At 43.4% G+C, this 27,972-nt stretch overlaps 2 protein-coding genes across 4 annotated transcripts in view; both read left to right on the forward strand.

The window, feature by feature from the left end:
• The window catches only part of smg1 (SMG1 nonsense mediated mRNA decay associated PI3K related kinase), a 52,432-nt gene extending 33,200 nt beyond the window's left edge, over nt 1-19,232 (forward strand). For both annotated transcript variants that reach the window (XM_008415216.3, XM_008415217.3), the window contains 25 exons: nt 370-616; nt 829-1,058; nt 1,227-1,475; nt 2,218-2,356; nt 3,161-3,270; nt 3,344-3,562; nt 3,675-3,868; nt 4,698-4,870; nt 5,795-6,074; nt 6,410-6,682; nt 7,789-8,023; nt 8,103-8,314; nt 9,041-9,197; nt 9,987-10,176; nt 10,361-10,641; nt 10,847-11,056; nt 11,769-11,906; nt 12,777-12,929; nt 13,475-13,654; nt 13,816-14,043; nt 14,397-14,608; nt 14,680-14,780; nt 17,398-17,574; nt 17,677-17,783; nt 18,087-19,232. In XM_008415216.3, the coding sequence (XP_008413438.2) occupies nt 370-616; nt 829-1,058; nt 1,227-1,475; nt 2,218-2,356; nt 3,161-3,270; nt 3,344-3,562; nt 3,675-3,868; nt 4,698-4,870; nt 5,795-6,074; nt 6,410-6,682; nt 7,789-8,023; nt 8,103-8,314; nt 9,041-9,197; nt 9,987-10,176; nt 10,361-10,641; nt 10,847-11,056; nt 11,769-11,906; nt 12,777-12,929; nt 13,475-13,654; nt 13,816-14,043; nt 14,397-14,608; nt 14,680-14,780; nt 17,398-17,574; nt 17,677-17,783; nt 18,087-18,164 (4,773 nt within the window). In that variant the 3' untranslated portion in view covers nt 18,165-19,232. The remainder of the gene's footprint in view (nt 1-369; nt 617-828; nt 1,059-1,226; nt 1,476-2,217; nt 2,357-3,160; nt 3,271-3,343; nt 3,563-3,674; nt 3,869-4,697; nt 4,871-5,794; nt 6,075-6,409; nt 6,683-7,788; nt 8,024-8,102; nt 8,315-9,040; nt 9,198-9,986; nt 10,177-10,360; nt 10,642-10,846; nt 11,057-11,768; nt 11,907-12,776; nt 12,930-13,474; nt 13,655-13,815; nt 14,044-14,396; nt 14,609-14,679; nt 14,781-17,397; nt 17,575-17,676; nt 17,784-18,086) is intronic.
• A 592-nt stretch (nt 19,233-19,824) lies between these two features.
• Nucleotides 19,825-27,443, forward strand: hao1 (hydroxyacid oxidase (glycolate oxidase) 1). Of its 2 annotated transcripts, none has more exons than XM_008415218.3 (8): nt 19,825-20,307; nt 22,082-22,233; nt 23,084-23,354; nt 23,485-23,657; nt 24,666-24,757; nt 26,098-26,256; nt 26,377-26,446; nt 27,105-27,443. In XM_008415218.3, the coding sequence occupies exons 1-8, from the start codon at nt 20,171-20,173 to the stop codon at nt 27,170-27,172; spliced, it is 1,122 nt and encodes a 373-aa protein (XP_008413440.1). In that variant the 5' UTR covers nt 19,825-20,170; the 3' UTR covers nt 27,173-27,443. The 2 variants fall into 2 exon arrangements, with proteins under 2 accessions (XP_008413440.1, XP_008413442.1); XM_008415220.3 differs by lacking the exon at nt 19,825-20,307 and adding an exon at nt 20,779-21,132.
• Nucleotides 27,444-27,972: the final 529 nt, after the last annotated feature.

Genomic DNA, 27,972 nt, shown 5'->3' on the forward strand with positions numbered 1-27,972 from the left:
AGAGACCTCAATGTGCAAAAGAAAAATTAACACCAAATCCAGGAGAATATCTCAACGTGGTTTTGCAACAACAATAAAAAAAAGGTAAAGTAACCTTTTGACATCCCACGTGATTTCATCTTGCATGTTCAGCTTTCAAGAGTTGAGAAACAGGAAGTTAAATTAGAATCCAGCTCAGAGGTCTGGTCAAATCACTGCCACTGATTTTTATTCCAATCATAAAAACTGGAATGACACACAGAATAGCTATTGAAATTTCTTAATGATCAATAGAAATATTAAAATGATACTGATTTCTAAAAATGGTGACGTGTTCAGTACTTCTTTGGCCTGCCTCACCTTAACTCGGCTGCCGTTGTGTCTGAGCAGATAATGATGAGCCTGCAGCAGCGCGCTCAGAAGCGAGCAAGCTACCTGCTCCATCTAGATGAGATCAGCCCCCGCCTGGTCTCCATGACAACCACCGAGATGGCCCTGCCAGGTGAGGCGTCTGCCTCGGACGCCGTCACCATACAGAGCGTGGGCAACACCATCACCATCCTGCCCACGAAGACCAAGCCGAAGAAACTCTTCTTCCTGGGCTCAGATGGCCGCAACTACCCATATCTCTTCAAAGGTAGGAGGTCAGAGGTCATTTGGGGTCAAAGTATCACATGTAAATGCACTTCTGAAACAAAGGGATACTGGTAGCAGTTTGGTTTTGTCAGCACTGATTTGCAATTAACCGCAATTTTTCTAGTTGCCAATAAACTCCAGAAACATGTTTCTAGTTAATATGACTATTTTTGAATAATGGGCTAAATCAGCAGTGGTTTTCATTGGCTTCAGGCCTGGAGGATTTGCACCTGGATGAGCGAATCATGCAGTTCCTGTCCATCGTCAACACCATGTTCACCAAGATCAACCAGCAGGAGCAGCCTCGTTTTCACGCTCGCCACTACTCCGTCACGCCCCTGGGAACCCGGTCCGGACTGATCCAGTGGGTGGACGGTGCCACTCCGCTTTTTGGACTTTACAAGCGCTGGCAGCAGAGGGAGGCCGTGCTGCAGGCTCAGAAGGTTTGTTACCACAGTCTAAAACTACGCATGTGTCAAAAATCAGGAAAAGTAAAAGGCTCATCTTTAGGTCTCCTGTCCTGAACTAGTCATTCTTTTGATATGAATTAAATTAAATTCTGTACTAAAATCAGTGGGGCTGTGATCTAAATGAACGTTGTGTCCTCCGAGGCCCAGGACTCGTTCCCACAGCCGCAGCCTGTCCCCCCGGTGCCCCGCCCCAGTGAGCTGTACTACAGCCGCATCGGGCCGGCTCTGAAGGCCGTGGGCCAGAGTCTGGATGTGAGCCGTCGAGACTGGCCCCTCAGCGTGATGAAGGATGTGCTGAAGGAGCTGATGGAAGCTACGCCCTCCAACCTGCTGGCTAAGGAGCTGTGGTGTTCCTGCACCACACCCAGCGAGTGGTGGAGAGTCACTCAGGTAAACTGCTGGCATTTTCCTGCTTTCTCCTGGGGTTTGTTTTTTAATTTTTCAAAATTGATGTGCAATATTTTATTCTCATCTGTTTTTGCACTTTAAAAAATGTTTTTTCATAAGGCAAGTCTGAGACAGTGATGTCCGAATCATTTCTTTTGTAGCTACTACTTTATCAGAATAATCAATAGATTACTCGATTACTAAAATAATCTGTTTTTCCAGTCTGTTTTGTAAAGCTTTGAGGGTTGTGGCCATGTTGTATTTCTCCTTAAGAGCAAGAAGAAGTGAGAACAGCAGTGAACATCTGGGTTTCTTGTCTCTCTGCCCTGAGCACCAATCAGGTCCAATCAATCAGAAAAGCTTTTCATTCCAGTCACCAGATCAATCCTCTCTGTATCTTGTTGCAGCATTCAGCTTCTATGCAGCTGGAACACTGAGTTCCTTTAAACAAAGGCTAAAAGCTGCTTAGAGTTAAAAATGAAACGCTGACCAATATGTTTGTGTATTGATCTTGATGATGGCACTTGGCAAAATGTAATGTTTGCTACTGGTTTTTGCAGTTGTTGACTATATGATGTGATAATGATGTTTTTATGTTGTCATGGTGTAAAGCACTTTGTACTGCTTTTTCCTCAAATACACTACACAATTAACCTCGCTGGAAGGAAAACAGTTTTAAATGCTCGGTTCAGACAGCAGCCATTAATCAGCAGTGAGTTGATGGTTATTCTGTTGTCATCTTCAGTCGTACGCCAGGTCCACTGCTGTCATGTCCATGGTGGGATACATCATCGGCCTCGGAGATCGCCACCTGGACAACGTGCTGATCGACATGACCACTGGAGAGGTGGTGCACATCGACTACAACGTGTGCTTTGAAAAAGGTCAGTTTGATCTGATTAGAGACTCACAGATCCAATATTTATATCCGTATCACTCCCATTATTGAAAATCGGGTATCATGGCAATGCACCCAATCCATAAGGGCAGATCTGTTCAGTGTAATTTTATGCTTTATGCTCATCATTTATTTTACATTATATTTAGAATTCATAATTGCATTTTCTGAATCATTTGAAAGAATATTTGTTGCAGTTTATTTTACACATTAGACCAAAAAAGTCAGCCTATTGTTTTTGTCAGTTTTTTTATTTGTTATTTTTAATAGGTTTTTTTTAGATGAGAACAGATGGACATTAACATAGACAAACTGAATAAACCAGCAGTCCCATACTTGTATCACGGTGCTTATATTACAAGCTAATTAGCAGCACTTGTCCCTAGTATAAACAGTATATCTAAAAACTATTAGAAAGTCAAATGATCATTTTAAATTGACTGTTCTACTCCTAAATGCACTTACTGAACAAATGAAAGTTGTTGCTTTTACATGTTTGATCGAGATTCTATGAGCTGTCGGTGTGTTTTAAGTGAGCTGTACTGGTGCAGAGTTATCAGATACATTTGTAATTCATTACATTTGGTCTGTTTTTTGTTTTTTTTTTTACGTAATGGCCGACACTATACCTCAGAAATCTATATAAGAGGTGAAAAAAGTGGATTGGTGCATCCCTAGATCTAACTTCAGGGATTGATTCAGTTAATCTGAGCATCATTTTACTGGCAGTGGAACACCCTGATACCAGTAGGGGCCAGTTGATTGAATCGTTTGTTTAATCTGTTACCAGGGAAGAGCCTTCGGGTCCCAGAGAAGGTTCCCTTCAGAATGACCCACAACATTGAGAGTGCTCTGGGAGCGACGGGGGTGGAGGGCATCTTCAGGCTGTCCTGTGAACAGGTTAAAGCACAGTTACTTCTCCATCTCCCTTCAGCCAATCCCGACGAAGCGCTGAAGTCCCGTGTAATTTCAGGTGGTGCAGATAATGCGTCGGGGCAGAGAGACCCTACTCACCTTGTTGGAAGCCTTCGTCTATGATCCTCTGGTGGACTGGACCGCCGGAGGGGAGGTGGGCTTTGCCGGGGCAGTGTACGGTGGTGGCGGCCAACAGGCCGATAGCAAGAAGAGCAAGAGGGAGATGGAGAGAGACATCACTCGCTCTCTGTTCTCCTCCAGGGTGGCTGAGATCAAGGTGAGCAAACTGGCAACCAATCTCTGGAAATAAGATTTTAATCTACAAACACGAAAGATTATAAGATACGAGAGACTACTGTGTTTAAGGTTCAGTGTATTCTTGTCTCCAGGTGAACTGGTTCAAGAATCGAGACGAAATGCTGGCTGTTCTGCCTCAAGTGGAGGAAGCTGTGGACGAGTACTTGGTCCTGCAGGACCTGCTGTGCCGAGGGGAAAAACTACAGGCCAAACTGCAAGAGGAGATGGACTTCCTGGAGGGGGCAGAGAACCACCCAGACCATGTGATCCTCACCCTGGAGCAAAGGTCTGAGACACAACAAGATCACTAGGTCCTCGTGTGAACAGACTGCAGCTGCTGGGATTCACCACAGCTACCCAAGAATAGATGAAATCCATGAAAACTTCAGATTCTCTTTAAACGTGCTTCCAACTGCATGTTTTAATAGTTCAAACAGCAAATATAGCTTAATATGCATTGGAAACCATCTCAGCACTGGCTGACTTTAACCCCTGGCTATTACAGAAGCGCCATAACGGTCTTATGTCCATTTTCAAATCCAATTCAGAAACACTTTATTGATCCTCCAGAGAAATTAAATCTTGTAACTCATTTAATTAAAGAGTTATTGTAGATGGTGATGGATGTGGATGGGAAAGATCTCTTGTAGCAGTCTGTATTCCAATAAAATCAATCTCTCATAAACACTTCTGTTTATGAGAGATTGATTTCAAAGACTTTGTTAAATTGTGAATGCAGACAGTGAGGGCAGGAGAAAAAGGAGAATCAGAGTGGAATTCATGCCAGAACACATCATGTTTGTTCATTGTGAGATTTAAACTCCAGCACCACAAATTATTTGTTCACGTAGACGTATGCGCTTCCATCAGGTTGGAAGCACAAATATAACTCCATGGTTATCAACAGCACCATAAAGAGGGACCAGACTGGAAGTGGGAGTTAAAACATCCACACCCCCCATGAGTGTTTGTGATGTAACTACAGTCACTCTGCAGTGGGGATTTGGTTTGTTTTTCTTTAGGTCACACCAGTGTATGTAAATGTTGCTGCAGGTTTTTTGTGCATGTTGTGTGTAAAGAGTTGAAGCTGCAACAAAGCTGTGTGTTGTGTGCAGGTACTCTGAACACACCCAGCTGCAGTCCCAGCAGAGGACGGTGCAGGAGGCTATCCAGGCCAAGCTGGCTGACCTGGAGCAGTGGATCTCTCAGTACCATGCAGCGTTCTCCAGCCTGGAGGCCACGCAGCTGGCCAGCCTGCTGCAGGACATCAGCACTCCCATCGACCTGGGTAAGCCGCAGGCAGAAACCAAAGGAGGAGATTTCATTTTAATATTGTTTGGACTTATTACTCAGGGTTTATGTTTATCATTAAACAAACAGAAGATATAATGTTGCTTAAGTCTATATTTAATAGGCAAACAATAGGGCTGGGAGATGTGGCCCAATTTTTTGTACCAAATTTGAATTTTGACTTTAATTTAAAAAAAAAATTATATTTTTTCTTATAAAATATTACAAATGACTGAAAAAAGTCTTTTAAAAAACTGTCATTTATTTCAGTCATTCCTTCTGTGAGTTGACTTGAATTCAAAGTCAAAATAAATAGAAATTGTAAAACAGATAGTGATAGCTTTTGGGTCTGCTGACATCACTCTCAACTACGCAGATACGAGCAGAGCATTGGTGGGGAAAAAAATCCAGATTTTCCACAAATGAAATGTTCAGAAACTGAAAATTTGAGTAATCAATTAAATAGATTTATGGCCCAGCTCGTCCTTTTAACATGGAACTGAGAAAAAGTGAGGGCCAGGAAAATGTCCTCACTTTCCACAGTGACCTCAGTCTATGGATGAAAATGGTGAAAGTGTTCAATATATAGATGCACACACACACACTCACATCCTTTTGTTTCTATCCAACTGAGGACTTTAACAATAACTTAATTTACACTATACCTCTAATAGTACTGGGTGATATGGCTTAGAAATTTTTTTAACACCATTTTAGTCCGTTTCTTTTAACTAACATTTTTTCCCTAAAAATACAAATGACAGAAATCATGTCACCGTCACAAATTTGATCAAATCATTTTATAGCCTTGCCCTAGGTCAGCAGCTACCAAGTATCTCCTGTAGTCTCTGTTATAGAATGTGACCAGAATGTGGCTCTTACTTTGGCTATGCAGTTAATCTGTGATGTCCAACACCTCCAGGTCCTCCCAGCTACGTTCCAGCCACTGCCTTTCTGCAGAACGCGGGCCAGGCCCCCCTGATCAGCCAGTGTGAGAGCCTGGAGGCCGAGCTCAGCTCCCTGCTGCAGCAGCGTCGGGCTGCTCTGCGTAGTTGCCTAGAACAGCTGCACAGCTACGCCACGGTCGCTCTGCTGTACCCACGAGCCACCCTGCTGTTCCACAGAGTCCACCAGTGGAAGGCCTGGCTAGAGGAGCTGCTGAGGGACATGACAGTGGAGCACTGTCAGCACATCTACAGGCAGTGAGTCTCACTGGATGCTGCTCCTCTTGTTATCAAAACTAAAGTTAGAAACACTTTTTTTCTGTCTTAGAAATAATTAGAGGCTGTAAATAATTAAAGGCTAATGATTAGAACCGTGGCTAAAAGTGTTGATTCATAATCTTTGTTGCTTTATTCAGGCACTGCAGGATGTTTTTTGTATTTTTGTAATTCAGCCGAGTTGCAGTGATTGGTCAAAATTAAAGAAAACATTGGAGATTGGTCAGATTTTCAGAAATATCATGGTGATTGATGGGAATATGAAGTCCACCCAAACTCTATAAGATTTTCTGAGATCCTCCTCTGTCCTTCATCAGGTATGAAGTCCTGTTTGCCCCTCAGCCGCCCCCCGCCTCCTGCCAGTTTCTGTCCAACGTGGAGCTGACGCTGCAGCACCAAGTGGCTGAGACCAACGAGCGGATGATGCACCAAGCGGAGCGGCTGAAGGCCGAGGGAACCACGGTGGCAGCATGCGAGGAACAGCTGCAGGAGATCGAGAACTGCATCGGCGTGTTCCTGCGGGAGAACGGAGAGCCAGGATCCCTGAGCTTGGCCGCAGTCATCACCTCCGCCCTCTGTGCACTCTGCAGGTGGGAGTCCTAAAATCCTCTGAAATGTCCCACTGCCAGCTTTCAACAGTGCAGCAGAGGGAATAATGGGCACAACTAGGCATGGGCCAGTTAGCGGTTTCATGGTAAACGGCGATATGCAGAAGTCACACATAAAAAACCACTAAAATTCTCCATGGTACTGTTCCTGCAGTGTAAGTGCTTTTCAGAGATAAAGTGCAGGTCATGTGTAGCTGCAGTATCACCACCCCTCCTCCAGACAACACATCACTATTTGATAACGTCGAGGTAAAATTTATGAACAAGCTGCCTTTAGTATCTGGCATTAGTGAAACAGATTCCACTGTTACTGTGGAATATTGTGCTGGTCTCAACTTGTCTGCATGCATTTTATTTTTTGTAGTGGTTGGATTGTGTTTTTAACTACTTTAAAGTAGTTCTAAGTACTTTTAAGACAAAAGTACAAAGTAGTATTTTGCATACATACATTCATACTTGTGATTTTTGTTGTTTCTTTGTGCATACAATTTATATGTATGATCTGCTGACTCAGAATCTAAAACATAATAAAAACTCCTAATATGAAACATTACATCAATTATTCATCATCTTACACACTTATCCCCAGGCTGCTGGTGCCCATCTCCAGTGGTCAACAGACCAGAGGCGGGGTCACCCTGGACAGGTCAACAGTGCACCAGTCATTATGAGTTTATTAATGTTGTGCTAAAAGTTAAATAATTAAGTATGAACCCGCCTGGAGGAGGAGAATGAAATCTCAGCATTACTCCTGTGATCTAAAAACAGCTTCCAAAGACCATTACTGATGTCTGACTGTAGAGATTATGGTGTTAGGTTAATTTGAAATTCCAGTTAAATTCACGTCTGTTCTAAAAATTCCTTTGGATCAACAGTGACTGGCAGCAACAGGTCAAAGGATGAAGATCAGCCCACAATTCAAATAGCCAATCCATTCACATCAAAGTATGCTAAACAATATGCAAAATAAGACCTTTTAGAGCAGAAGTCATAATACTGTCAAACCGTAATAGTTTTACCTGAGGTAGACCATGCAGTCATGATTTCCACATCCAGCACTAACAGAAGCTTTGTGTGGTTGGTTTCAGGCGTAACCTGGTGATGGAGGGAGCAGCAGCCAGCGCCGGAGAGCAGCTGGTGGACCTGACCTCCCGGGACGGTGCGTGGTTCCTGGAGGAGCTGTGCAGCATGCTGGGTAATGTGTGTGGTCTGGCTACGCTGCTGCAGCGCTGCCCTCTGCTGCCCCACGACCTGGAGCTCACCGCGCCGTCGCTCACCACCCAGGCCGTTTATCTGGCCAACGCCGTTTACACCTGCCTCCAGGTAGGAATCCCTCACTCTGACATGAAACCTGCTGCGGTGGAGAGACTCTGAGGTTCATGAGACTCACTGTGAACTGCAGGAACTGAACACCAACTTCAGACAGATTATCTTCCCTGAGGCGTTGCGCTGCATGATGAAAGGAGAGCCCACACTGGAGGCCATGCTGACCGAGCTGGAGCAGCTGGTGGAGCAGAGCTCAGACGGCCTCAGCCTGCAGGGATTGGCTGAGAGTCTGCAGGCCACCACAGGCCTGGACCACGACAGTCACAGCCACTTCCTGCACATCACCAGGTGACTGCAGCTGTCCTCAGCTTTATCTGTCCTGCTGTGTGAATCACTGATTTCTCCTCAGCTTTTAAAGGAAGAGAAATGCAAAATCACTGAATCTCACCAGTTATTTTTGTTTAGGTTCTAGTGCAAATATCTCAGTACACTTGAAATAAGACAAAACTGACTTATAAGTTACTTTTCAGCTGAGATACATGAGCTTGTTTTAAGTTAATTCTTTAATGGGGCTGTTTTCTGAAAAAATGACTCTTTTTGAGCTCCATATCATGTTATAATATTATTCCTTCATCAAAAACATACCTGGAGTGGTGATTTGATTCTTTCATGCATCTTTGAGAAATACTTTAATCTCCATGGCAACCATTCAGCTCTGCAAAACACCTGGGTGGACCTAGCTTCGCCTTCGAGGTGCAGTTCCTTCCACTTCTCTGCCTCACAGACTCCCAGCACTCTCACTCAGCTCCTTCAGACTAGCCAGCACCAATTAGCAAACACCTTGTTATAAGTAAAATAATCTGCCAATGGAATTGGTACTTTTTCTTCAATATTAAGGGATTATTAACTCTAAACAACGTCATGTGTTTTGCTGAAAAGTTACTCGTAAGTTAGTTTAGTCTTGTTTCAAGTGTACTAAGATACTTGCACTAGAAACTAGACCAAAATTCTTGGTAAGTTTTAGTGTTTTTTGCAGTGAAGTGAAACGTGTGTGAAACTTGTGTTTGTTTTCAGAATGCTGCGTGCCCAGTACTCTGAGCTGATCCAGCCTCACAGCATGGACGGACAGGGCCAAGAGACGCCCAAGATGTCAGCAGGTCAAATGTTGCTGGTTGCCTTCGACGGCATGTTCACCCAGCTGGAGGCCGCTTTTGGACAACTCACGGAGAAGGTAGCCAACGGCTTTTCCTCTCAGGCCGGTCACATGAACATGGTTTATGAATGAAATCCACCACTCTGGGTCTAGGCTTGGTTAAAATGCATCCTAAATGCAATCCTAAATTTAATCCTTTGAGTCATAAGTTTCAAATCTCTGCCTGGATATTTTTGTTTATTTATTTATGGAAAGTGCTTTGAATGTCCTGTGAGTAAATATATATTTACCCATTTATCCATAACAACTGAACTTTCAATATCTAGCAGTTATTTTCGCAATTTACTGTCTATTAAGAGTGCCCCTCATATTCAGACTAGAAGGGTTGGTACTTTCAGATGGAGGTCTGGACTTTGACTGGGCCAATTTATTGTTTTTTCTTAGAGTGCCTTCAATTAGTTCTGTTCAGTCCTCTTTATTTAAACTCTGGTTCATTTGCCTACACAGTCTGGTTGGTTTGGGGAGTTGTGGATGTATAACTCCCCAACTCTGGTCTTCCTAAAAATCTATTTGTTGACCCGGTTGAAGTGAAATCTGTTGCAGTTCAGACTTTCTATTTTGGCTCAATGTCAGTGTGGAATCTGTGGTTTTGTGCTTTCTTGTCATGCTTAAGCTAGACTATAACTTTCTGCTTATTTATTAAGTCGAATCAGTCAGTACTAAAAACGGTGGCAATAAAGATGAAGTATTGCAGTGCTTGCCCCCTGTACTAATACTTTAACATCTAGGTACTTTTTCTTTCAGATTTTCAGTCAATTAAATAAAGCTGGTGTTTTTTTGTTTTTTCTTTCTCCTCCTCATCCCCAGCTGAGCTCCTTGGAGGTGCCTCCATCCTGGAGGAAGGTGGATGTTCTGAGGGAGGCCCGGGCAACGCAGCTCAACTTTTTTGACAGCCTGAGTCAACGGCAGCTCATGGAGGAAGTGTTTTTCCTCAAGAGGCTGCAGACCATCAGGGACTTCTTCCTCCTCTGCTCCACCTTCGCTCAGACTCTGTCCGGTGAGCGCTCCTCCCTGCAACGTCGACAACAAACGTCCAGCATGTTAGGACAACGTGTCCAAACAACTTTACATTCATTACCCCAGCAGTCTGCAGTGAACTACAGGAGATCTCTGGTATAATAAAGGAGGTCTGATGGCCTTGATTGTTTGAATCTATTGTTTTTATTATTTATTTTTTTTAGGTACCTGCCCTCCAGCTGAAGACCTGATCCCTACAAACGGACCCGTTGGTTTGGGGAAGCCTCTGTACCGCCGGCCCAGTGGCACTGGGTCAGGTGTAGCACTGCTCACTGAGGAGCAGATGACCCGCCCTATCAAGGCCTTCACGGCCGAGTTTGTTCGCCAGATGCTGATGGGTCTGCCCAGCCAGGCCATTGGTCTGGCCCTCTGCAGCACCCTGTCTGCCCTGGGCCTGGATGTGGTGGCCCAAGTGGAGGCCAAGGACTTTGGTGCAGAGATCAAGGTAGGATATTTAGTTATCTGTGACGCAGCAGCGGTTTGAGCTACACCTGTTCATTGCTGTCGAGTCTTTTTTGGCCATTTATTACTAAAATAGTTGTGAGTTACTGAAATGAATTGAAATGATTTGATATTTATTACACACTGATATGTGGCTACATAGGAGCTGAATAATTGGGCAGCACTATGTGTGTGTGGTGCTTGTGCAGGTTTCTCTGGATGAGCTGTGTAAGAAGGCCGTGGAGCAGAGCCTGGCGTCGGGCCGGGTCTCCCAGCTGCTGCTCAACAGGTCCACGGTTCTGGCTTCCTCCTACGACACGGCCTGGAAGAAGGTGGACCTGCTCAGGAGGCTGGACATTAACCTGGACGCTGCAAAGGCTAGCCTGCAACGGAGCCAGCTGCATATCGCAATGTTTCAGGTACAAACTGACTCTGATTCTGCTGCTCTGCTCTGGTTCTCAACATGTCGCCTCATTTGGCTTTGCTGACACTGGAAACACCAAAAGTCTTATTACTGGAAGGATCACTGATGCTGCTCTCATCTGAGTCGTCTTCTTCCTGTTATTTATTTTTTTTATCAAGGTATAATTGTTGACCCAGTTTTGAGAGCAGACCCTCAAAATATCATGTAATATATGGGACAGAAAAGAAAAAAGAAAACTCAAACTAAAAAGGTCCTCAGTAGTTATCCAAAAAGCAAATGTCAACACCTCATTCAGGGTCAGAATGTGTCGTTAGCTGTTCTACATTGGAAATTAAAGGCCCCTGTGATCCATTCAGTGTATATTTCATTTTTTAAATTAAAAAAGCCATAAACTCTCAAAGCCATCTGCTTGAAGTAGGGCAGCTGTCCTCTTCTGTCTACTAGATCTTTGCATATCCACCGTTTGTCTGGGTGGTGTTTCTCTCTGTTGTCATGTTTGTTGAAATCCAGCTGTTTCTCAGCCACATCAACAAATCCACTGATTCAGAGCTTCTTTTATCCAGCACTCAGCAGCTTGAAATAAGCCTGGCTGCTCATTTTTGCCATCCTGTCTCAACACTGAGGTCTGGAACTAGATGATTAACCTTGTTAGTGCTGGCCTCCCCTAATGTTTTTCTGTGTGTGTGTGTGTGTGTGGCCTCCTCTAGTGGCAGCATGAGGACGTTCTTGGTCCCAACAATCAGCCACTGGGTGTCAGTATTGCTCCCCGACCTGTGATCCTCAGCAACATGAAGAAGAAGCTGTACAAGCTGAGTCAGGATGAAGGAGCCATTGTTGCCATTCAGGTCAGTGTCTGGAGAGATCAGAGGTACATCAAGTGTCTCACAGACAACGATGCGCATGTAGCGCCTTGATTAGAAACCGGTAATAACTACAGTACCAGATACAGATACAGTGAAGGTATGAATAGTTTGCTAAGGTCCAAAGTTGTTTTTTTGGCTAAATAAGACCAATGAAAGAATGTTTCATGCAGAAAAGCCAATCTAAAAATGGAATGTCTATGCTCAGACTAACTACTTGATCTGGGCTCCAGTGTCAAATTCTGCACAGAGTTCCAACAGACCAGCACTGTGGTTGGTTATTGTTAGAAATTTATTTCAGTGTTGAAATGTAAATTTTTTCAACAAGTTTATCAAACTACAATGAAAACATCCCTAACCCTTTGTGGTCCACACAATGCCACAACTTATACAATGTTACAATCGAAACATGCTACAGTTACAATGACACATCTTGAGGTGAATTAAACTGATAGAAACTATGTAAAATATAAAACTATAATACAAAGAAAACTAATTCCTTATACATCAATGAAAAGTACAAACTTTGAGTACCTTTAAAAATCTCCTACTAGAGCTTGGAAAAAAATTTCTAGAGATAGAGCTGTTCATTCACATATGACATAGTCATGAATCAAACGCTAAATCTGGGTTTAGTGATAATGAACTATAATACGTGGCTAACTAGCTGAACAAAAACCTTGCTAACAAAATAAAAATAACGTCATACCTCCTCTTATCCAGCCCAACAAATATATCGCCTTTATCTTCCTCCAAACCTGTCAGCTGCTACCACGCCACTCTGTGTGTGACAGTGTGGCCCAGTGAATATGACCTAATAATTCTAATGCGCTGGGCACTGACTCATGTTTTCAGGACAAACTGGCCTCTCTAGAGGGCAGCATTGAACAGCGATTGAAGTGGGCTGGTGGAGCGAACCCTGCCTTGGCTCCCGTCCTGCAGGACTTTGAGATGACGATCAGAGACAGACGAGCCACGGTGGCTAGAGACAACCAGCGCACCAGCCAGGTAACTACCTTGTTCGTCTCTGTCAAGTCTAATGTTGTCCCTCACTAACATTCAGATGTCAGATGGGAACTCTCGTAAAGTTCAGAGTAAACAAACATGGCTGACTGGGAGGAATTAGTGCCGATAGTTTGTTAGAGAGAAACGATACAAAGACTTCTCCAACATCCAGCAGGCTTTCTGGTGCACCATGGGAGTTGTTTTGTTTGGTGTGCTTTCTTATTGGCTACATGTCACATCCAACAGGTTGTGTTCTCGTTTGTCCTTGGCGAGGAATAGCCCCAACTTTAGACCCAAATATTCCTGTCCTCTAAGTGGACCAGATGAGCTAACAGAGTCCAGACACAGAGGACTGAGCATGGAGACTTTCTCCAAGATAAACAGGGATGCCCCAGTTCTGCTATAGAGTCTGATTTGTCTGGAGTCACTGCTAGCCAACTGTTCCCTTGACAACCAGTGTGACTCAGCTGTGACCTCAGCTTCTGCGACAGTACCTTAGTAGACAACATGTCAATCAGAATGTTAACTTCATGACTTCTGTCTTTAAGGTGACCTTCTTGTGCTCCACCATCCTGAACTTTGAAGGGCTGCGGACCCGATCCCCAGAGGCGCTCAATATGGACGCTGCACTGTTCGAGCTGCTCAAGCGCTGCCAGCAAACCTGCTCTTACGCTTCCCAGTTCAGCAGCACCGTTTCCCCACTGGAGCTGCAGCTCCTACACAGACTGGTGGGTTTTCCCTCTTCACTGGATTAAGGCTCATTTAAGCTAAAATGTCTTTTAATTTACCTGTTTTATTCAGGGGAGGAGGGTTTTCAACTCCTACTGCAATGTCGAAATCAAAACCCAATTTCTCAGTCTGTTATTAAGATCTCTGCACGTTTCCACAGGGTCCCGTGATAGACCTGCCCATCGGAAGTCCTGATTGGCTGAACTGTGCCCAAAGGCAGCTGGAGGAGGAGCTAAGCATGGAGCGCAGGAGTCAGGAGGAGCGAGAGCAACAGCTAGAGGCGTGTGGAGAGACGCTGCAGCTGCTGGTTGATTCCATTAAGACCATTCTGTCCAATCACAACCGGCAGCTGGCTGATGTCAAGCACCTGCTGAGAGCCATGGCCAAGGTACAGCCAACTATTCATATTTACTAATAAGTGACTTAAATAAAAATGAAATAGAAAAATATAAAAATGAGGATAATATATTTATTGGACCTAAAAATTATTCCAGGTTCAGAGCCAAGGTAGCTCGCTGCTAGCGTATCCTTGATAGCTAAGCTAGCTTTTTTGTGACTACGATGTGTATATACAGTATAGTTCTTAAAGTCCACCCATAAAAGTTTTAAAAATTCTGTTTTAACCTCAGTTTTGTTTGACTTTTAATGCTCTGTCTCATAAATTCCCAATAAAATAAACATTGAAACATTTGACGGGGTTTTAGCGAGGCTCTGACACCACCTGTCTGCTGTGTGATGCAGGATGAGGAAGCAGCTCTAGCAGACGGTGAAGAGGTGGCGTATGAAGGCAGCGTGCGACACTACCTGCTGGAGTATAAAGCCTGGCAGGACAACATCCAGCTGGTTCTGTTCACTGTGGTCCAGGCCAGCGGGCAGCACCGCAGCCAGGAGCAGCTGGACCTGCTGGAGGAGATCCCTGCCACCCTGAAGGAGCTGCACACACAGAGCCAGAGGTACACACACACACACCAGCATTTTGCTTCCAGTGGACAGATCTCTGACTGAGCTGTGTGTGTCATGGCAGTGTCTACAACGGCCTGGTGGGCTTCGCCTCCCCACTGGTGACGGACAGAGAGGCTGAATGCTCCAGTCCCGTTTCTTCAGTTCAGACCAGCTTTGCAGCAGGTGAGCAAGATTTTCTGGAAACTTTAACTAGCAACCCTAACTAAAGGTTGCTGGTTAAAGTTGTTTAACTAAACATCTTTAACCAGTTGTTTAGTTAAACAACTAAAGGGTTGTTTAACCCTTAAGTTAAACAACCCTTTAGTTGTTTAACCAGCATCTAAAGGGTTGCTGGTTAAACTTATTGAAACTTGGTGAAGTTTAACTTGAGCACAATAACTTAAAATGTATGTACAAAACGCATAAACATTTTTTTAGAAAACATTATTCGAAATAGATTTATAAAAAGACAAAACAAATACAAGTTTAAAGGAACTGAAATTAATTCTTCTTGTACAACATGATTAATAATCATGTTTTCCATACCTCCTTATATTCATAAGTTTAGCGGCCATTATAATTTTTATAAGTGTGTTCTTTTGGGGTTTCTTTGGTTCCACTATTTTCTGATAAACTTCTAAGATTTTAAATCTCCAAAGCACATGTATCCTTAAAAAGTCTTAAATTTGCGTGTCTAAAATTAAGGCCTTAACATGTCTTCAATTCATTTTTAAAAAGTAAGTTGGCCTTAAATACATTAGTCAGGTCTGACATTTTGTCCTGGTAGAACCATTAGATGTATATTCTGTTTCTATGTTTCTTTTTCTTGCAACGCCTTTAAGGCTGAATAACCTAGCTAGCTTTTTTGTGTCTATAAAAGGTAAACAGGTAAATGCCAATTTATTGTGAGTTGACTGCATAAAGTTTGAACATTTCAGTAGAGCCATAGGTCTTAAAGCCCATTCATAGCAGTCTTAAAAAGGTATTACATTTCACTCTGTTTAATTCAAAATTAAGTACTGTTATTAATGAATTACTAATAAATAAATGTCCCCATAAAATCAAATAAATATTTTAAAAAGGTACTACCTTTCTTGGGTTTTCTTTTTTTTTAATCTATAAATCTCGGGGGGGAAAACCGTCTACGCTGGAGTCACAAATTATGTCGGGTATAACTTAGAGGGCAGACTTATAGGCCTGTCACGATAACAAATTTTGCTGGACAATTAATTGTCTAAAAGATTATTGCGATAAACGATAATATTGTTTCAAGACCTTTTGACACAGATTTAATGGAAATGACATAATAATGCATGCAATTTCCTGCCAAAGATAGATGCACTTTATTTTCAAAAGAACACATAACACTGGAACTGAAAAACTAAATAAACAAAACAACCAAAAACAAAAATAAGATGGATTCTCAGTCTCCATTAACAAAAAACGTACTTGAATAAAAACTAAACAACATAAAGCCAAAGTGGAAATAAATACTCCAACCAAAAGAGTGCAGATTATGAAGTCTGTATACTATATTGCCCTTCAGTAATCACTAGATTTAAATGGAGAAAACGGGCACATCCGACTACCTAATGCAATAGTTCACACTACACCATTTTTTGCCCCTATTTTCCCCTTATGACAATCTAAGAACGTTGGCCGATCTAAGATTGTCGCTGGTGATTTCGTAACCGATCATCCTGCAGTGTGTGGTGTGTTACGGTAGATCGTCGTGGCCGCTCTGATCTAAATCAGGGTTTTTCCCCGACTGGGAGCTTAAAGCTGAATGTGACAGGTAGCCAATCAGAAAGCGCGGATTCTCCTCTGCGCTTTCTGATAGGAAATTATGGAGGGGAATCCCAATAGCTGACACGGCGCAACCCGAAGTCCAGCGCACATCGGAGATGATATGTGGAAACGACATTAATGTTTATTCAACATTTTGTGCAAAGAGTATAGAAATGACAAGGGGAGGAACTGGAGCCAAATTGTTACCGCAGTTGATGAACCCGGTAAGTTTTCAGCTGCTCTTCGTTAACGTGACATAAATAGGTTACAATGATTTTCATTAAGTCAGGACTTTACGCTGACTGTAGCCACATGCATCACAGGTAGATTCTAGTAAAGCATTGATTAATGCCTGATTTTAAAAGTAGTTAACTGGACTTGTAGCCATTATTTTGTGCCCATGTGGCTGGACACCACATGGCACGACGAACCCGATCGAACCGTTATACCTGGGATTTGTGTCGGCTAATGTGTCTCTCAGGTTTTGAAAATGGGCCGACAACTCGTGTAATGTGCGCTGGACATTAGACTAAGGAAATGAGGAAGGGAGGGTCAGTGGAGAGCACCGGAGCTGAGCCTTTTTTCATTCAGTGTCATCAACAGAAAGAATAAGAGACGATAATTAAAATGAGGTCAATAGGTTTAATTTATCGTGCGATTAATTGATTTATCGTTTATCGCGACAGGCCTAGATCTTATTGATCTTATTTGTCTTTTGGCAGCTCCTCTTTAATTTGGGGAGGCTTGTCTTTCTGTCTATCAGAGGTGAGGAGAGAGTGTGTGTGTGCGTGTGTCAGTGCTCAGGTCATTTCATCAGACAGATGGCCTCAGGTTTTAGTGCAGAATGCTTTGGGAGCCAGAGGAGATCTCTGACCAGGTTCTGGTTGTATTGACCTCCATGTTGGACCTGATTTGGATCCGGTGGCTCCAGGACTTCCTTCCTGTCAGACGCTGCATGATGCTGCCATTGTCTGTCTCTGTGTACTCAGTGCTCTGTGCTGCTTGGTTTCAGCTGTTCGATGCAGTGGAGTGAAGACACAGCCAGACTCCATGTCCCAGAATGCTCGCAAAGCACTGCCTCGTAACCTGGAAACCCCCGCTGACACCCCGCCCAGCACGCTGGTGGTGAACAGCAAAGGCCTCAACCCCAGTCCAAAGAGGGCCGTACGAGACCCCAAGACAGGTCGAGGTAACCACCCCCACTCAGTGGTCGATGCGGCCAGTTTCAGGCGCTACATCGGTTCATGACAGGAAAACGTTTCTTCTGAACATGGTTCTGTGTTCCATGCAGCTGTGCAGGAGAGGAACTCGTATGCAGTCAGTGTGTGGAAGAGAGTGAAAGCCAAGCTGGAGGGCAGAGACATCGATCCCAACAGGAGGATGAGCGTCACGGAGCAGGTAACACACACACACACACACACACACACACCATCACTGTCTGAAGTACAGTTACTGCACTGAAGTACTCTAGTGTCAAAAAAAAAAAATTATAAAAAAATGTAAAAATCATGATGAATATAATTAGGGCTGCAACTACCAATATTTTTCATAATTGGCTATTTTGATGATTAATGGAGTAAACAAATTGGCACATCTTGCATATTTTAGGTCTTTTTTTAATACAATATTATAAATATGTAAAAAGAGCGAAGCCACATTCCACGTTAGTGCGTCCTGACCCGCCTGGTTCTGTTGTTGCAGGTGGACTTTGTCATCAAAGAGGCTACCAACATGGACAACCTGGCCCAGCTGTATGAGGGCTGGACCGCCTGGGTGTGAGCACCATGCTACTTCCTGTCTAGGGTCCAGCGAAGGCTTGGAGATCCACCAGAGTCCTGCGGGACTGGAGTGTCGGAACAGCAGCACCGGGCCACCCGAGTGGGAGGAAAATGGGCGGCGGTATCTTAGTCCGCCCCCCTAAGCTCCTGGGCATCCACACTGGGGGCAGCGGCCTCGCGGCATCGCTGCAACCACACACCCCCTCCCCTGCAACCACCGGCGCTCAGGCTAACGCAACGCTTAGTGAGCCCGCTCACCCGCCTTCCTCATTAGGGGTCGGGTTGGGACAAACACCGCTGCCGGGAGGGGGAGGGGGACATGCAGGGGGGGAGGAAGGGGAAGGTCTCCTAACCCTCCTCTTGGAAACAACCCCCCCCTCCACCTGCATAGCTCACTACACCCAGTTTTCCCCATGAACATCGATGCATCCTGTTGCGCCTGTTGACGCCTGTCTGAGGGCAGGGGGGGGACAGCAGGAGGGAGCCGCCCACAGCCAACTCTGTGGGGAGGACTCTACCGGGGTCAGCCTCAGATGGACGAGGCATTTCCATGGCCGCTCTTCTTCTTCTTCTCTACTCCTCTTCCTCAGCGACATTGTGACGGCGATTGGCCAGCAGACGACGCAGGTAGAGGTGAAAGGTCGGCCGCCGAGGAGGGAGGGACTATCCTCACACTGCGCTGTGATTGGTGGAACCGTGGAGACGCCGACATATCCTGTGTGGATTAAACCACAATGAGAGTGGTTTTATGGATTAAACTGAAACGTCCCGTCATGTCAAATAGTTTTTGGTGATCCAGAATAAAAGCAGTTCTAGTCCCTTCAACGAGGACCTCTTAGTTTTCCCTTCGCTCTAGATCTTTAGTCTGTGCCGTGCTTTGGAACTTTCTGTAAGACTACATTTCTTCTTTTTTTTTTTTGAGCTGCCTGTTGCAATTGAGGAATCTCAGCTCTTCCTGTTTTACATTTTTATTCAGAAAAATTATGTTGGTGGTGACGGTGAAACGTGTTTATTCTTAAATCTTTTATTGAATTCTGTTGAATGCCAAATAAATGTGGAACTGAGAACAGCAGGCTGTCCTTCACTGTGGTCCTCTCGTAGGGCTTTATGACATGACTGAGAAACTTGCCACAACATATAAGCATTTAATGGCAGTATGTTGAAAATTAACAATTAGCTTTTTGTTTTAAATATCTGAAATCATTGACCTTTCCCATTTCCTATTTAATCCACAGCTGGGTCACAAGCTCAGCATGCCCCTTTGTGTCACACTGTTGTTCCTTATTTTTAAGCAGTTATGAGGCACAGGGGTGAAACCTGAAACTGTTGCTGCGCAAGTTACTCAACAGGTTGTTACTAGGTAACCAAAGAGTGATGCCACCGACTCAGCTTGAGAGGTTGAGTGACTAAAGCCTTTCGTCTGCCTGTATCCCCCAGAATGCTGTGCAGTTCTGGATCGGAGTTCAGTGAACATTTTATATATCGTCACCTTCCTAAGAACCTTCCTTCCTAAGTCATTTTTTCCTTTTCATTTTTTGACAAAAGTATTTTTTGTTGCCTAGAAAATGTATTTTTTTGTGTGTAAAATTCACTTTTTGCAAAAAAAAATACCTTCTTATTTTAGGAATGTGATGATATTCTATCGGATGTATTATCTATTGATGCTGAACATTTATTGTCCAGCCCTACTCTCATTACACCAAGTTGTTTGGTGCACAAATATTAACATAAGCACACTTTAACATTTCATTATGGAAACTGCAGCACCCTGTTTACTAAATCAACAGCTTTGGATTCAAAGTTCATCGTTGCACAATCCAAACTCAGGATATGAAGTCCCATCTGGTCCAGCGCTGCAGCCATGACAGTGACATTGTGTAAACTGTGGAGCTGGAGCCCAGCAGAACCCCTGAGGCTGGACGGAGCCTCCAGCAGGTTAATGATTATCGGAGCTCTGCTTATTTCCAGCCGGGCCTGCAGCGACGCTTCAGACCGACGGGAGCAGCCATGTCTGGACAGCGGGTGTGTGTCTCCGATTATGAGGAGGAGGCCAGGAGGGTTCTCCCTAAAGCTGTGTATGATTACTACCGGTCAGGAGCCGACGACCAGAACACGCTGGCCGACAACGTGGCCGCCTTCAACAGGTACTGTCCGACTCACTTCTGCAGAGTGACAGCAGCTGCTGTCCGTCAGTCCACTCGCTGCCCAGGTCTGGATGGACATGGGGAAATATTAACTACTGAATGTCTTTATTTAGACACTCAGTAGATAATTAGACAGTGATGTAATTCAATCGGGTTTATCTGAGCATTCTGACTTCCATGGAGATTGTATAGGAACTCAAAGCTCTGGGCATTAATTATACTTTATGATCATCTTGTTTTAAATATGTACGTGGACAAGAATGGCTATATAGTAATATAATATTACACAGGTTGTTGATGTCCCATCACTGGGGAGACAAAAAAATGTATCACCAAGTTAAGACACTGAGTTCTAGAAAATCAGGAGCAAATACATCCAGAGAAGATTCAGCTTCTGTTTCTCACTCTTGGCTTATTAAAGGGACATATTCTATAAAATCAACTTTTTTGAGTTGTTGTTTTGATTCTTTCACACATGTTTGAAAAAATTAATCTCCATGGCAACCATTCAGAGGTGCCTAAGTGCTTCCTCTTATAAAGCTCTGCCTATTTCCACAAAGCTCCTCCTCAGAGCTGCAGTCCCCAGCTGAGCTTCTCCCTCTCAGAGCAGCCCTGCCCCACTCTGATCATTGCTGCCACTAGTCTGAAGGAGCAAACACCCGGTGGAGCTGCACATCTTCTGAGTTCATTATACCAGATACTTCTCAGCACAACCCCTCTAAGAACAGCTGTAAAAAGCATAATGAGGCGCATTGCTGCGACGACGTGCTGAAGGCCGAGTGTCGGAAACAGCAGGAAGTTCTTAAAGACAAGCCAAATTTTGAGGTGTCAAATTTATTTTGTCATGTTGTTTTTTTTAACTCTTGTTGATATACACAACATTTTTCTAACAGTTGAAGATAACATAATTACTTGATTGTGCCATCAACTAACACCATGTGTGTGGAAAACACACAATACACCAAAACAAACCTTTTTTCTTTTTTGGACCGGTTAGAGGTGCGTTTCCTCTCCTGTTTATTCCTCTGTCTTTGGACACGAGCACAGGGTTGATCACTGAATTCCAGTTCTTTCAATTGTCCGCAGACCAGGATAGTTTTCCTTCAGCCTTTGGAACCTTGTGCAGTGTTACATGTAACATTGTTCATAGTTATTACTCTATTCCCTTCATTTAGCAACAATCTCCCTGTTTACTCACTAACATGGCCTCCTATTTTTGTCACTTTGCTTTTCATTTCTCTCATTATGCATTTGCTGTTTTCAAGCCACATTGCTCTGGACTTTTCTTTTACAACTTGAACTTTTTGCTTGATTATGTTCCATATTTTTTTGTTGTGCCGTTCTCTTGTTGGTTCCTCTGTTTGACCATGTGCCCTCAGTGAGCTGAAGGCACATTGTCATTTTTTTTTCCCTCAAGTGTTTTGCAGATTTGATCTAACCAGATACTAATCATTTACTATATACATTTCACTTGATTTAAAAAGCTGAAATGTTCATGGTCTTGAATTGATATTTTGCTAAATATATTTGTTCTTTGTTTGCTGTTTTTTTGTGGTACTGAATCCTGTTTTTTCCAGCAGTAAAGCAAAGTAGAACCTGCCAGAAATGGATCTGGCAGGTTCTACTTGACCTTTGAAGTAGAAAAAGTGGGAAAAAAATGACGTGACCATTGAAGTCGGTCTTTTTGCTCCTTGTATATATTTTGCGAGGTGAACATTTAAAAACAGTTCACACACACAGCAGGTCAGCTGAGCGTCTGTGTGTGTGCACCCAGGTGGTACCTTGTCCCCCGGGTGCTGAGGGACGTGTCTGTTGTGGACATGTCCATCTCTGTGCTGGGCCACAAGCTCAGCATGCCCCTCTGTGTTGGATCCACAGCTATGCAGAGAATGGCTCATCCTGCAGGGGAGACGGCTACGGCTAGAGGTTAGTGCACACGCACACACACACACACACACACACACACACACACACCATTTGAAGCTTGCAACATGAAGTAGTAGAGGAGTCTAGCTACAATAATTGGGGCAGGGCTGCCGAACTCATTTATAATTCAGCTTATATCAAGATCATGAATATTTCCATTGGTTGGTTGTGCCAGAATGTTTTGATAAAACTTAACAAACTGTTAAAATATTAATAAATATCTGTTTTTGCATTCGATAAGCACTTCTAATATTGAACATCTTTTCTCATTAATGAGTCCCATTGAGATTTCTTGATTGTTTTTGTGATTTTGTAATCAAAATTGCATATTTTCTGGTGCTAATTTAGAAATAACTTAAAATCATTTTGTGATATTTGTGCTTATGGTAAATGTGACTTTTTTTTTTTACCACATTGATTGTGGACTAAAACTCAACATGAAGTGAGGCTGAAGCAGCAGTGTAGTAAAAGTAAACCGTTTTTTTTTAAATAAACCCACAATTAGACTTTATACGTACATGCATTTTGCATGAATGTCCACAATCAGAATTACAAAACACTGGATGGATTTGGTGTAATTTGGATGTAAACAGATAAACTGCTTTGATTTGATTGACAAAATATTATTTAAGCACACAACTGTTATCATGAAGATTCTATCTATGTGTCCCTATGGAGTCTGAGGGCCATAAAAAGAGCTGTGGTGGGCCAGATTTGGCCCCGGGGCCTTCACTTTGGCAATTGTGATCTAGAGGTTTTGAGAGAATCAGTTCTTTGGACACGATTTACTCACAGCAGTGAGGGAATAAAGGAAAAACCTCATCCCCAGGAATATCACTTGTCTTCCCAGCATGCAAAGCAGTAGGAACAGGAATGATGCTGAGCTCCTGGGCCACCTCCAGCATAGAGGAGGTGATGTCAGCAATGACATCCTCACCGGGCAGCGGGGGGGTCCTCTGGATGCAGCTTTACATTTACAAAGACCGGGAGCTCACTCTGTCACTGGTGCGCCGGGCGGAGAAGGCTGGTTACAAGGCTGTCTTTGTTACCGTGGATACGCCCTACCTGGGGAAGAGGTTGGACGATGTGCGCAACCGCTTTAAAATCCCCCCACATTTAAGGTAGGAACCAAAGCCGGGATGATGGTGAGGTTCTGCTAACTTCCTTCATCTGGGCCAAAAGTTCTCATTTTTGTGTGTGTGTGCGCATGTGTGTGTGTGTGTGTGTGTGTGTGTGCGCGCGTTCTCCTAGAATGTCTAACTTCTCCTCAGCCTCTCTGTCCTTCTCTGAGGATGACTATGGCAATGACAGCGGTTTGGCTGTTTACGTTGCTAATGCGATTGAGCCGGCTCTCAGCTGGGACGACATCACCTGGCTGAAGAAACACACACGGCTTCCTGTGATCGTTAAAGGCGTTCTGAACGGTAAACACACGCAGAAACGGTCATCAACATGCAGCGTTGTTTATCTCTATACCAGTCACTGGGATTCTTCCATCATTTTGACCTCTGGTGAATGACAACACATGCTGTAATAAACAGGCAAAAACATTAGAGGTAAGATCAGTGAAGTTCACCAAAGATCACACGGTTTTTAGTTGGCTGTTGGTTTCCGTAGAAACAATGCATCCAGAAAATATTCACGCCACTTTGTTTCACTCTTGCTCCAAAATCAGCAAAAATGTTATTGATAAATAAGATTTAAGTGCACAACTTATATCTTGAAAGCTCTGTTTATTTCCCTCTAGAGTTTTTGTCCAACTCTGGACCTTTCTAAAGGCGGTCCACTGTTACTAACACACACCATTCCCATTGGTGGCCAGTGGAAATGGCAGCCCACTTGGATTTCACTAGAAAACGCCTTAGATTGTCAGATGAGGAGAAGCACAGTTCTGATGACACCAAGACAACATCTGGCTGGCATCATCCCTGCTGTGAAACATGGTAGTGGCAGCATCATTCTATAGGGCTGATTTTTCTGCAGCTTGTCCACAAAGAGGGAGAGATTAAATAAAGTAAATTCTTCCAGAAAAACTGAAACCTCTGGACCTCAAGCTAAAAAGTTAATTCACCTCCCAACCTGACAGAGATCCACATCACCACGGTAACAAGAATTGGCTCCATTTTGGAATAAAGTTGTGACATAATGGAAAGTAGGAAGCGATGAGGTGTTGTGAAAACGTCTTGGGTGCATGGTAGAACACCACTGCCATGTTCTGTTCTGAGAACAAATCGAACTTCATTTGTTTTACTTGTTGAAGGTTAACATTTCACCTCCACACTGTGGTCTGTAGATGGCGCTGTTGTGCTCTTGGTTACCTTAGAATCTCAGTATGCCAACAAAAGGCTCTGTTGGAGTAATTCTGTGCGGTATCGTGATCCTAACATGTGGGACCTCCGGTCTGAGCCTGTGACCCGTTGGACTGTCTGCAGGTCAAGATGCTGTCCAGGCTGTGAACTATGGAGTCAGTGGCATCCTGGTGTCCAACCATGGAGCTCGACAACTCGATGGTGTTCCTGCAACGGTCAGTGTGTGTGTGTGTGTGTGTGTGTGTGTGTGTGTGTGTGTGTGTGTTTGGGTGTGTGTGTGTGTGTGCGCGCGCTTGGTTGATTTCTACAAAGAAAATTAAATTGCAGTTGCTCATACTAAAGATTCTATTGTGTTCATGTTTGTAAGTAAATTCTGTTTGACTTGTAGCCTCAGTTTGCTGTTTCCGTTTTGTTGTGTCACTCCCTGTGGTCTACTTTAAGGGTCTATATGTTGTGTTAGGAGATGGTGTTCTGCAGACCTCGGTTTCAAATACAGGATACAACTAAAGTCTGCAATCTCTGGAACCAGTTTGGCCATTCTCTTATGACCTATGACATCAACAAGACATGTTGAGTCACAAAGCTACAGTTCACTGGAGCTTTTCTGAACATTTGTGGAAACCTGAGATAATTTTTAAAAGAAAAGTAGATCATTAAGGTCTGAAACACTCAGGCCAACTTTTCTGGCAACAACCAACATCCCACATTCAGGGTGTTTTCACACCAGTCCTGTTTAGTCCACCTTGATCCAACTCTAGTTTGTTTGCCTGGAAAGTCAAGTTTGTTTGAATGGGTAATTGAACTGTGATGCAGACCAAGCGAGTCCTCAAACCTGATAGTCCAGTAGACTCGGTTTAATTTGCACCAAAACTGCAACATTTGTTTAATTTCCAGAGCTGCTATGGTTCTCTTTCACATTGCTCTATATCAAACAAACCTGTCCTTTGAAAAACCTGTTCCCCTCCTCACCTGTGGTGGCGCTGCACCAAGAACCATAAGGAAATGACACAAAAACCTCTGAAGACACTAAGCACAACTTCCTTCTTCAACAAATATAAACACAAATGGAGTGGGATCAACTTTTAGTGGTTGTAGGATTTCTCTTTTACCTTTGGCAAAAGACCACAAGTTATTTCTCCTGCCAGCACTATACTAGTGTGTTTGTTTTGGTTGTATTTACCCAGAATGCCCTACGCTATGGTCCGCTTGGCGTCACATATGAATTCAAACACCATCAGAGTTCACATCAACCAAAGCCAGACCAAGGTTTGTAGGCAGACTGGAAGTTTTTGTGTCATTTTCTTCAATGTTTTGTTTTTGTTTTCATCAGAGTTTGATTCCCACCAACCCTGTTCAGTCCACTTTAATCCAACTCCAGTCTGTTTTTCCGAGAAAGTCCAGTTCGTTTGGGGAGGTGTGAATATAATCAAACTCTGATATGGACCAAAAAAGTGATTTTTTTTTTCCTTCCTTTTATCCAGGTTTGGTCAGCAGGTCCTCAACATCTTAAATTATTAACACAGTGTTGTCATTTTTGATGTGTGTGCGTGTGTAGCTGGATGTGCTGGAAGAAGTGGTGAAGGCTGTTCAGGGACGTTGTGAAGTCTTCATGGATGGAGGAGTGAGACGAGGGACAGATGTCCTCAAGGCTTTAGCTCTGGGAGCAAAGGCCGTCTTCATTGGTCGTCCAGTTCTGTGGGGACTTGCCTGTCAGGTGAATGACCGCCACCCTGGTTTAGGAGGGCATCTTCTCTGGATCTAAACATGCTTTAAGGGTTAGCTTCATCTACCTAGCACAAACCTCCTCCCAATGCTGCATCCTGTCTCTGACCAGGGAGAAGAAGGAGTCACTGAGCTACTGGAACTTCTAAAAGAGGAGCTCCGACTGGCTTTGGCTCTGTCAGGTAACTGGGATGTCCTTGTTTGTTGACCCTTTGTAGAAGAGTTTCTCAATCCTCAGAGACCACCACCCAGCTTATTTTAGAAGAGTTGCTGTTATACAACACCTGATTCAAATGATTGCACAACTTCCTCTGCACTCAGAGAGACTATTGCCTTGGAAAAGTATCCATACCCCTTTCCACATCAAAAATTCTTCACATATTATAGACATCAGGGTATTTTATTAGGATTTTATTTAGTTTGTATATAATGGGCTAGCACAAAGTGGTGCAGAATTGAAATAAGGAAATAAAAGGATTTGAGAAGTATGTGTTGTTTTATGCCAACTACCACTGAGTCTACATTCTGCAGAACCTCATTTCACTCCTTTTTGGATCATTTCTACCAGCTTTGCATATATATATATAGAATTACAGCATAACTTTTGCTCACTTCTGGCCTGCAGGTCAAAAAAGTTTTTCTGTTTCATCTGAGCTTGTTTAGTGAAATGAAATGTACTGCACACTTAACTTAGCTTGTATGAATTTCCTCCTTCTTTAGCTATGCACTTCTTTATGTTTCTCCAGTTTCGCTTCACTACAGCAGTGAAGCGGTTGGTGTATCTTGGACTGTGTGTAGACATTGTGAATGTCTGAATGAATGACCTTTGACTGTGCGCAGGTTGCCGCTCTATATCCGAGGTGAGCCGGTCCTTGGTGAGGAGGGCAGACTTCACTTCCAGGATGTGAGAGAAGAATCCCAGGATCATTATCCTGGGCTCACCCAGCATGTCTAATGCCTAGATAGTTCACTTTTCTTGTGCCTAGAGTCTATTGGTAAACTATATAGTCACATTTGATTTGATGATTTCTGACTGTTGGGTCTGATAGGTTAGTACAGTGAGGAGAAAAACATGTGGCATAAACAGGAAGGTGCTGGCTGTGACCTTTGCAGATCTACTGTGGATGTTTTCTAACTTGCCCATCATCACCTGTGAAATAAATCTGACCACTAGTAAAACCTTTGTATATATTGCCTTTATTTTGTCTGCTAAATGCAAAACATCTTTACACAATCTACATATTTTCATTCAGTTATTTCCTTTATTATCCACTGGCACCTTAACCCTAACCCTTAATGAAACAACTCATGAACTCCTTATTTTAGCTTACCTTATGTTGTGTCCAAAAAACAAGTGTGTTTTGACTTAAATATCATGACTATCAAAAACAATGACCATAAAAGATACATGGGCTAATGTATTCAAACAAATGTACCAAACCAAGGAGTGTTAAAATGTAAGCAAAAGGCTGGCTATAAAAAACAGCCTGGGGAAGGTGGAAGTGGGCAGATATTCTATTGCAGAGAGTAAAAACAGGAATATGTACAAAATGACCCTGAAAACAGGGTTCTGCTATGTCTGCAACTATTAAATTGTCTGTTATAAAATGCTGCATGAGGAAAGGATCCAGATAAACTGAGGGCTTAAGTGGTGTTTTTTAATGAAAGGCTCTCTAAGGGAAGGACCCTTCTGCTACTAAACACAGCC

Source organism: Poecilia reticulata, chromosome 8 (genome assembly GCF_904066995.2).
Source record: "Poecilia reticulata chromosome 8, P_reticulata-male-v2, whole genome shotgun sequence".
NCBI classification, from domain to species: domain Eukaryota; kingdom Metazoa; phylum Chordata; class Actinopteri; order Cyprinodontiformes; family Poeciliidae; genus Poecilia; species Poecilia reticulata.

What these genes read in the sequence shown, in the direction of transcription:
- hao1 (XM_008415218.3), top strand. Translation starts at nt 20,171, where the DNA reads ATGTCTGGACAGCGGGTGTGTGTCTCCGATTATGAGGAGGAGGCCAGG. An exon ending in AACGTGGCCGCCTTCAACAG is followed by an intron (nt 20,308 to 22,081) that starts GTACTGTCCGAC and finishes GTGTGCACCCAG; the next exon opens with GTGGTACCTTGTCCCCCGGG. An exon ending in GGAGACGGCTACGGCTAGAG is followed by an intron (nt 22,234 to 23,083) that starts GTTAGTGCACAC and finishes TTGTCTTCCCAG; the next exon opens with CATGCAAAGCAGTAGGAACA.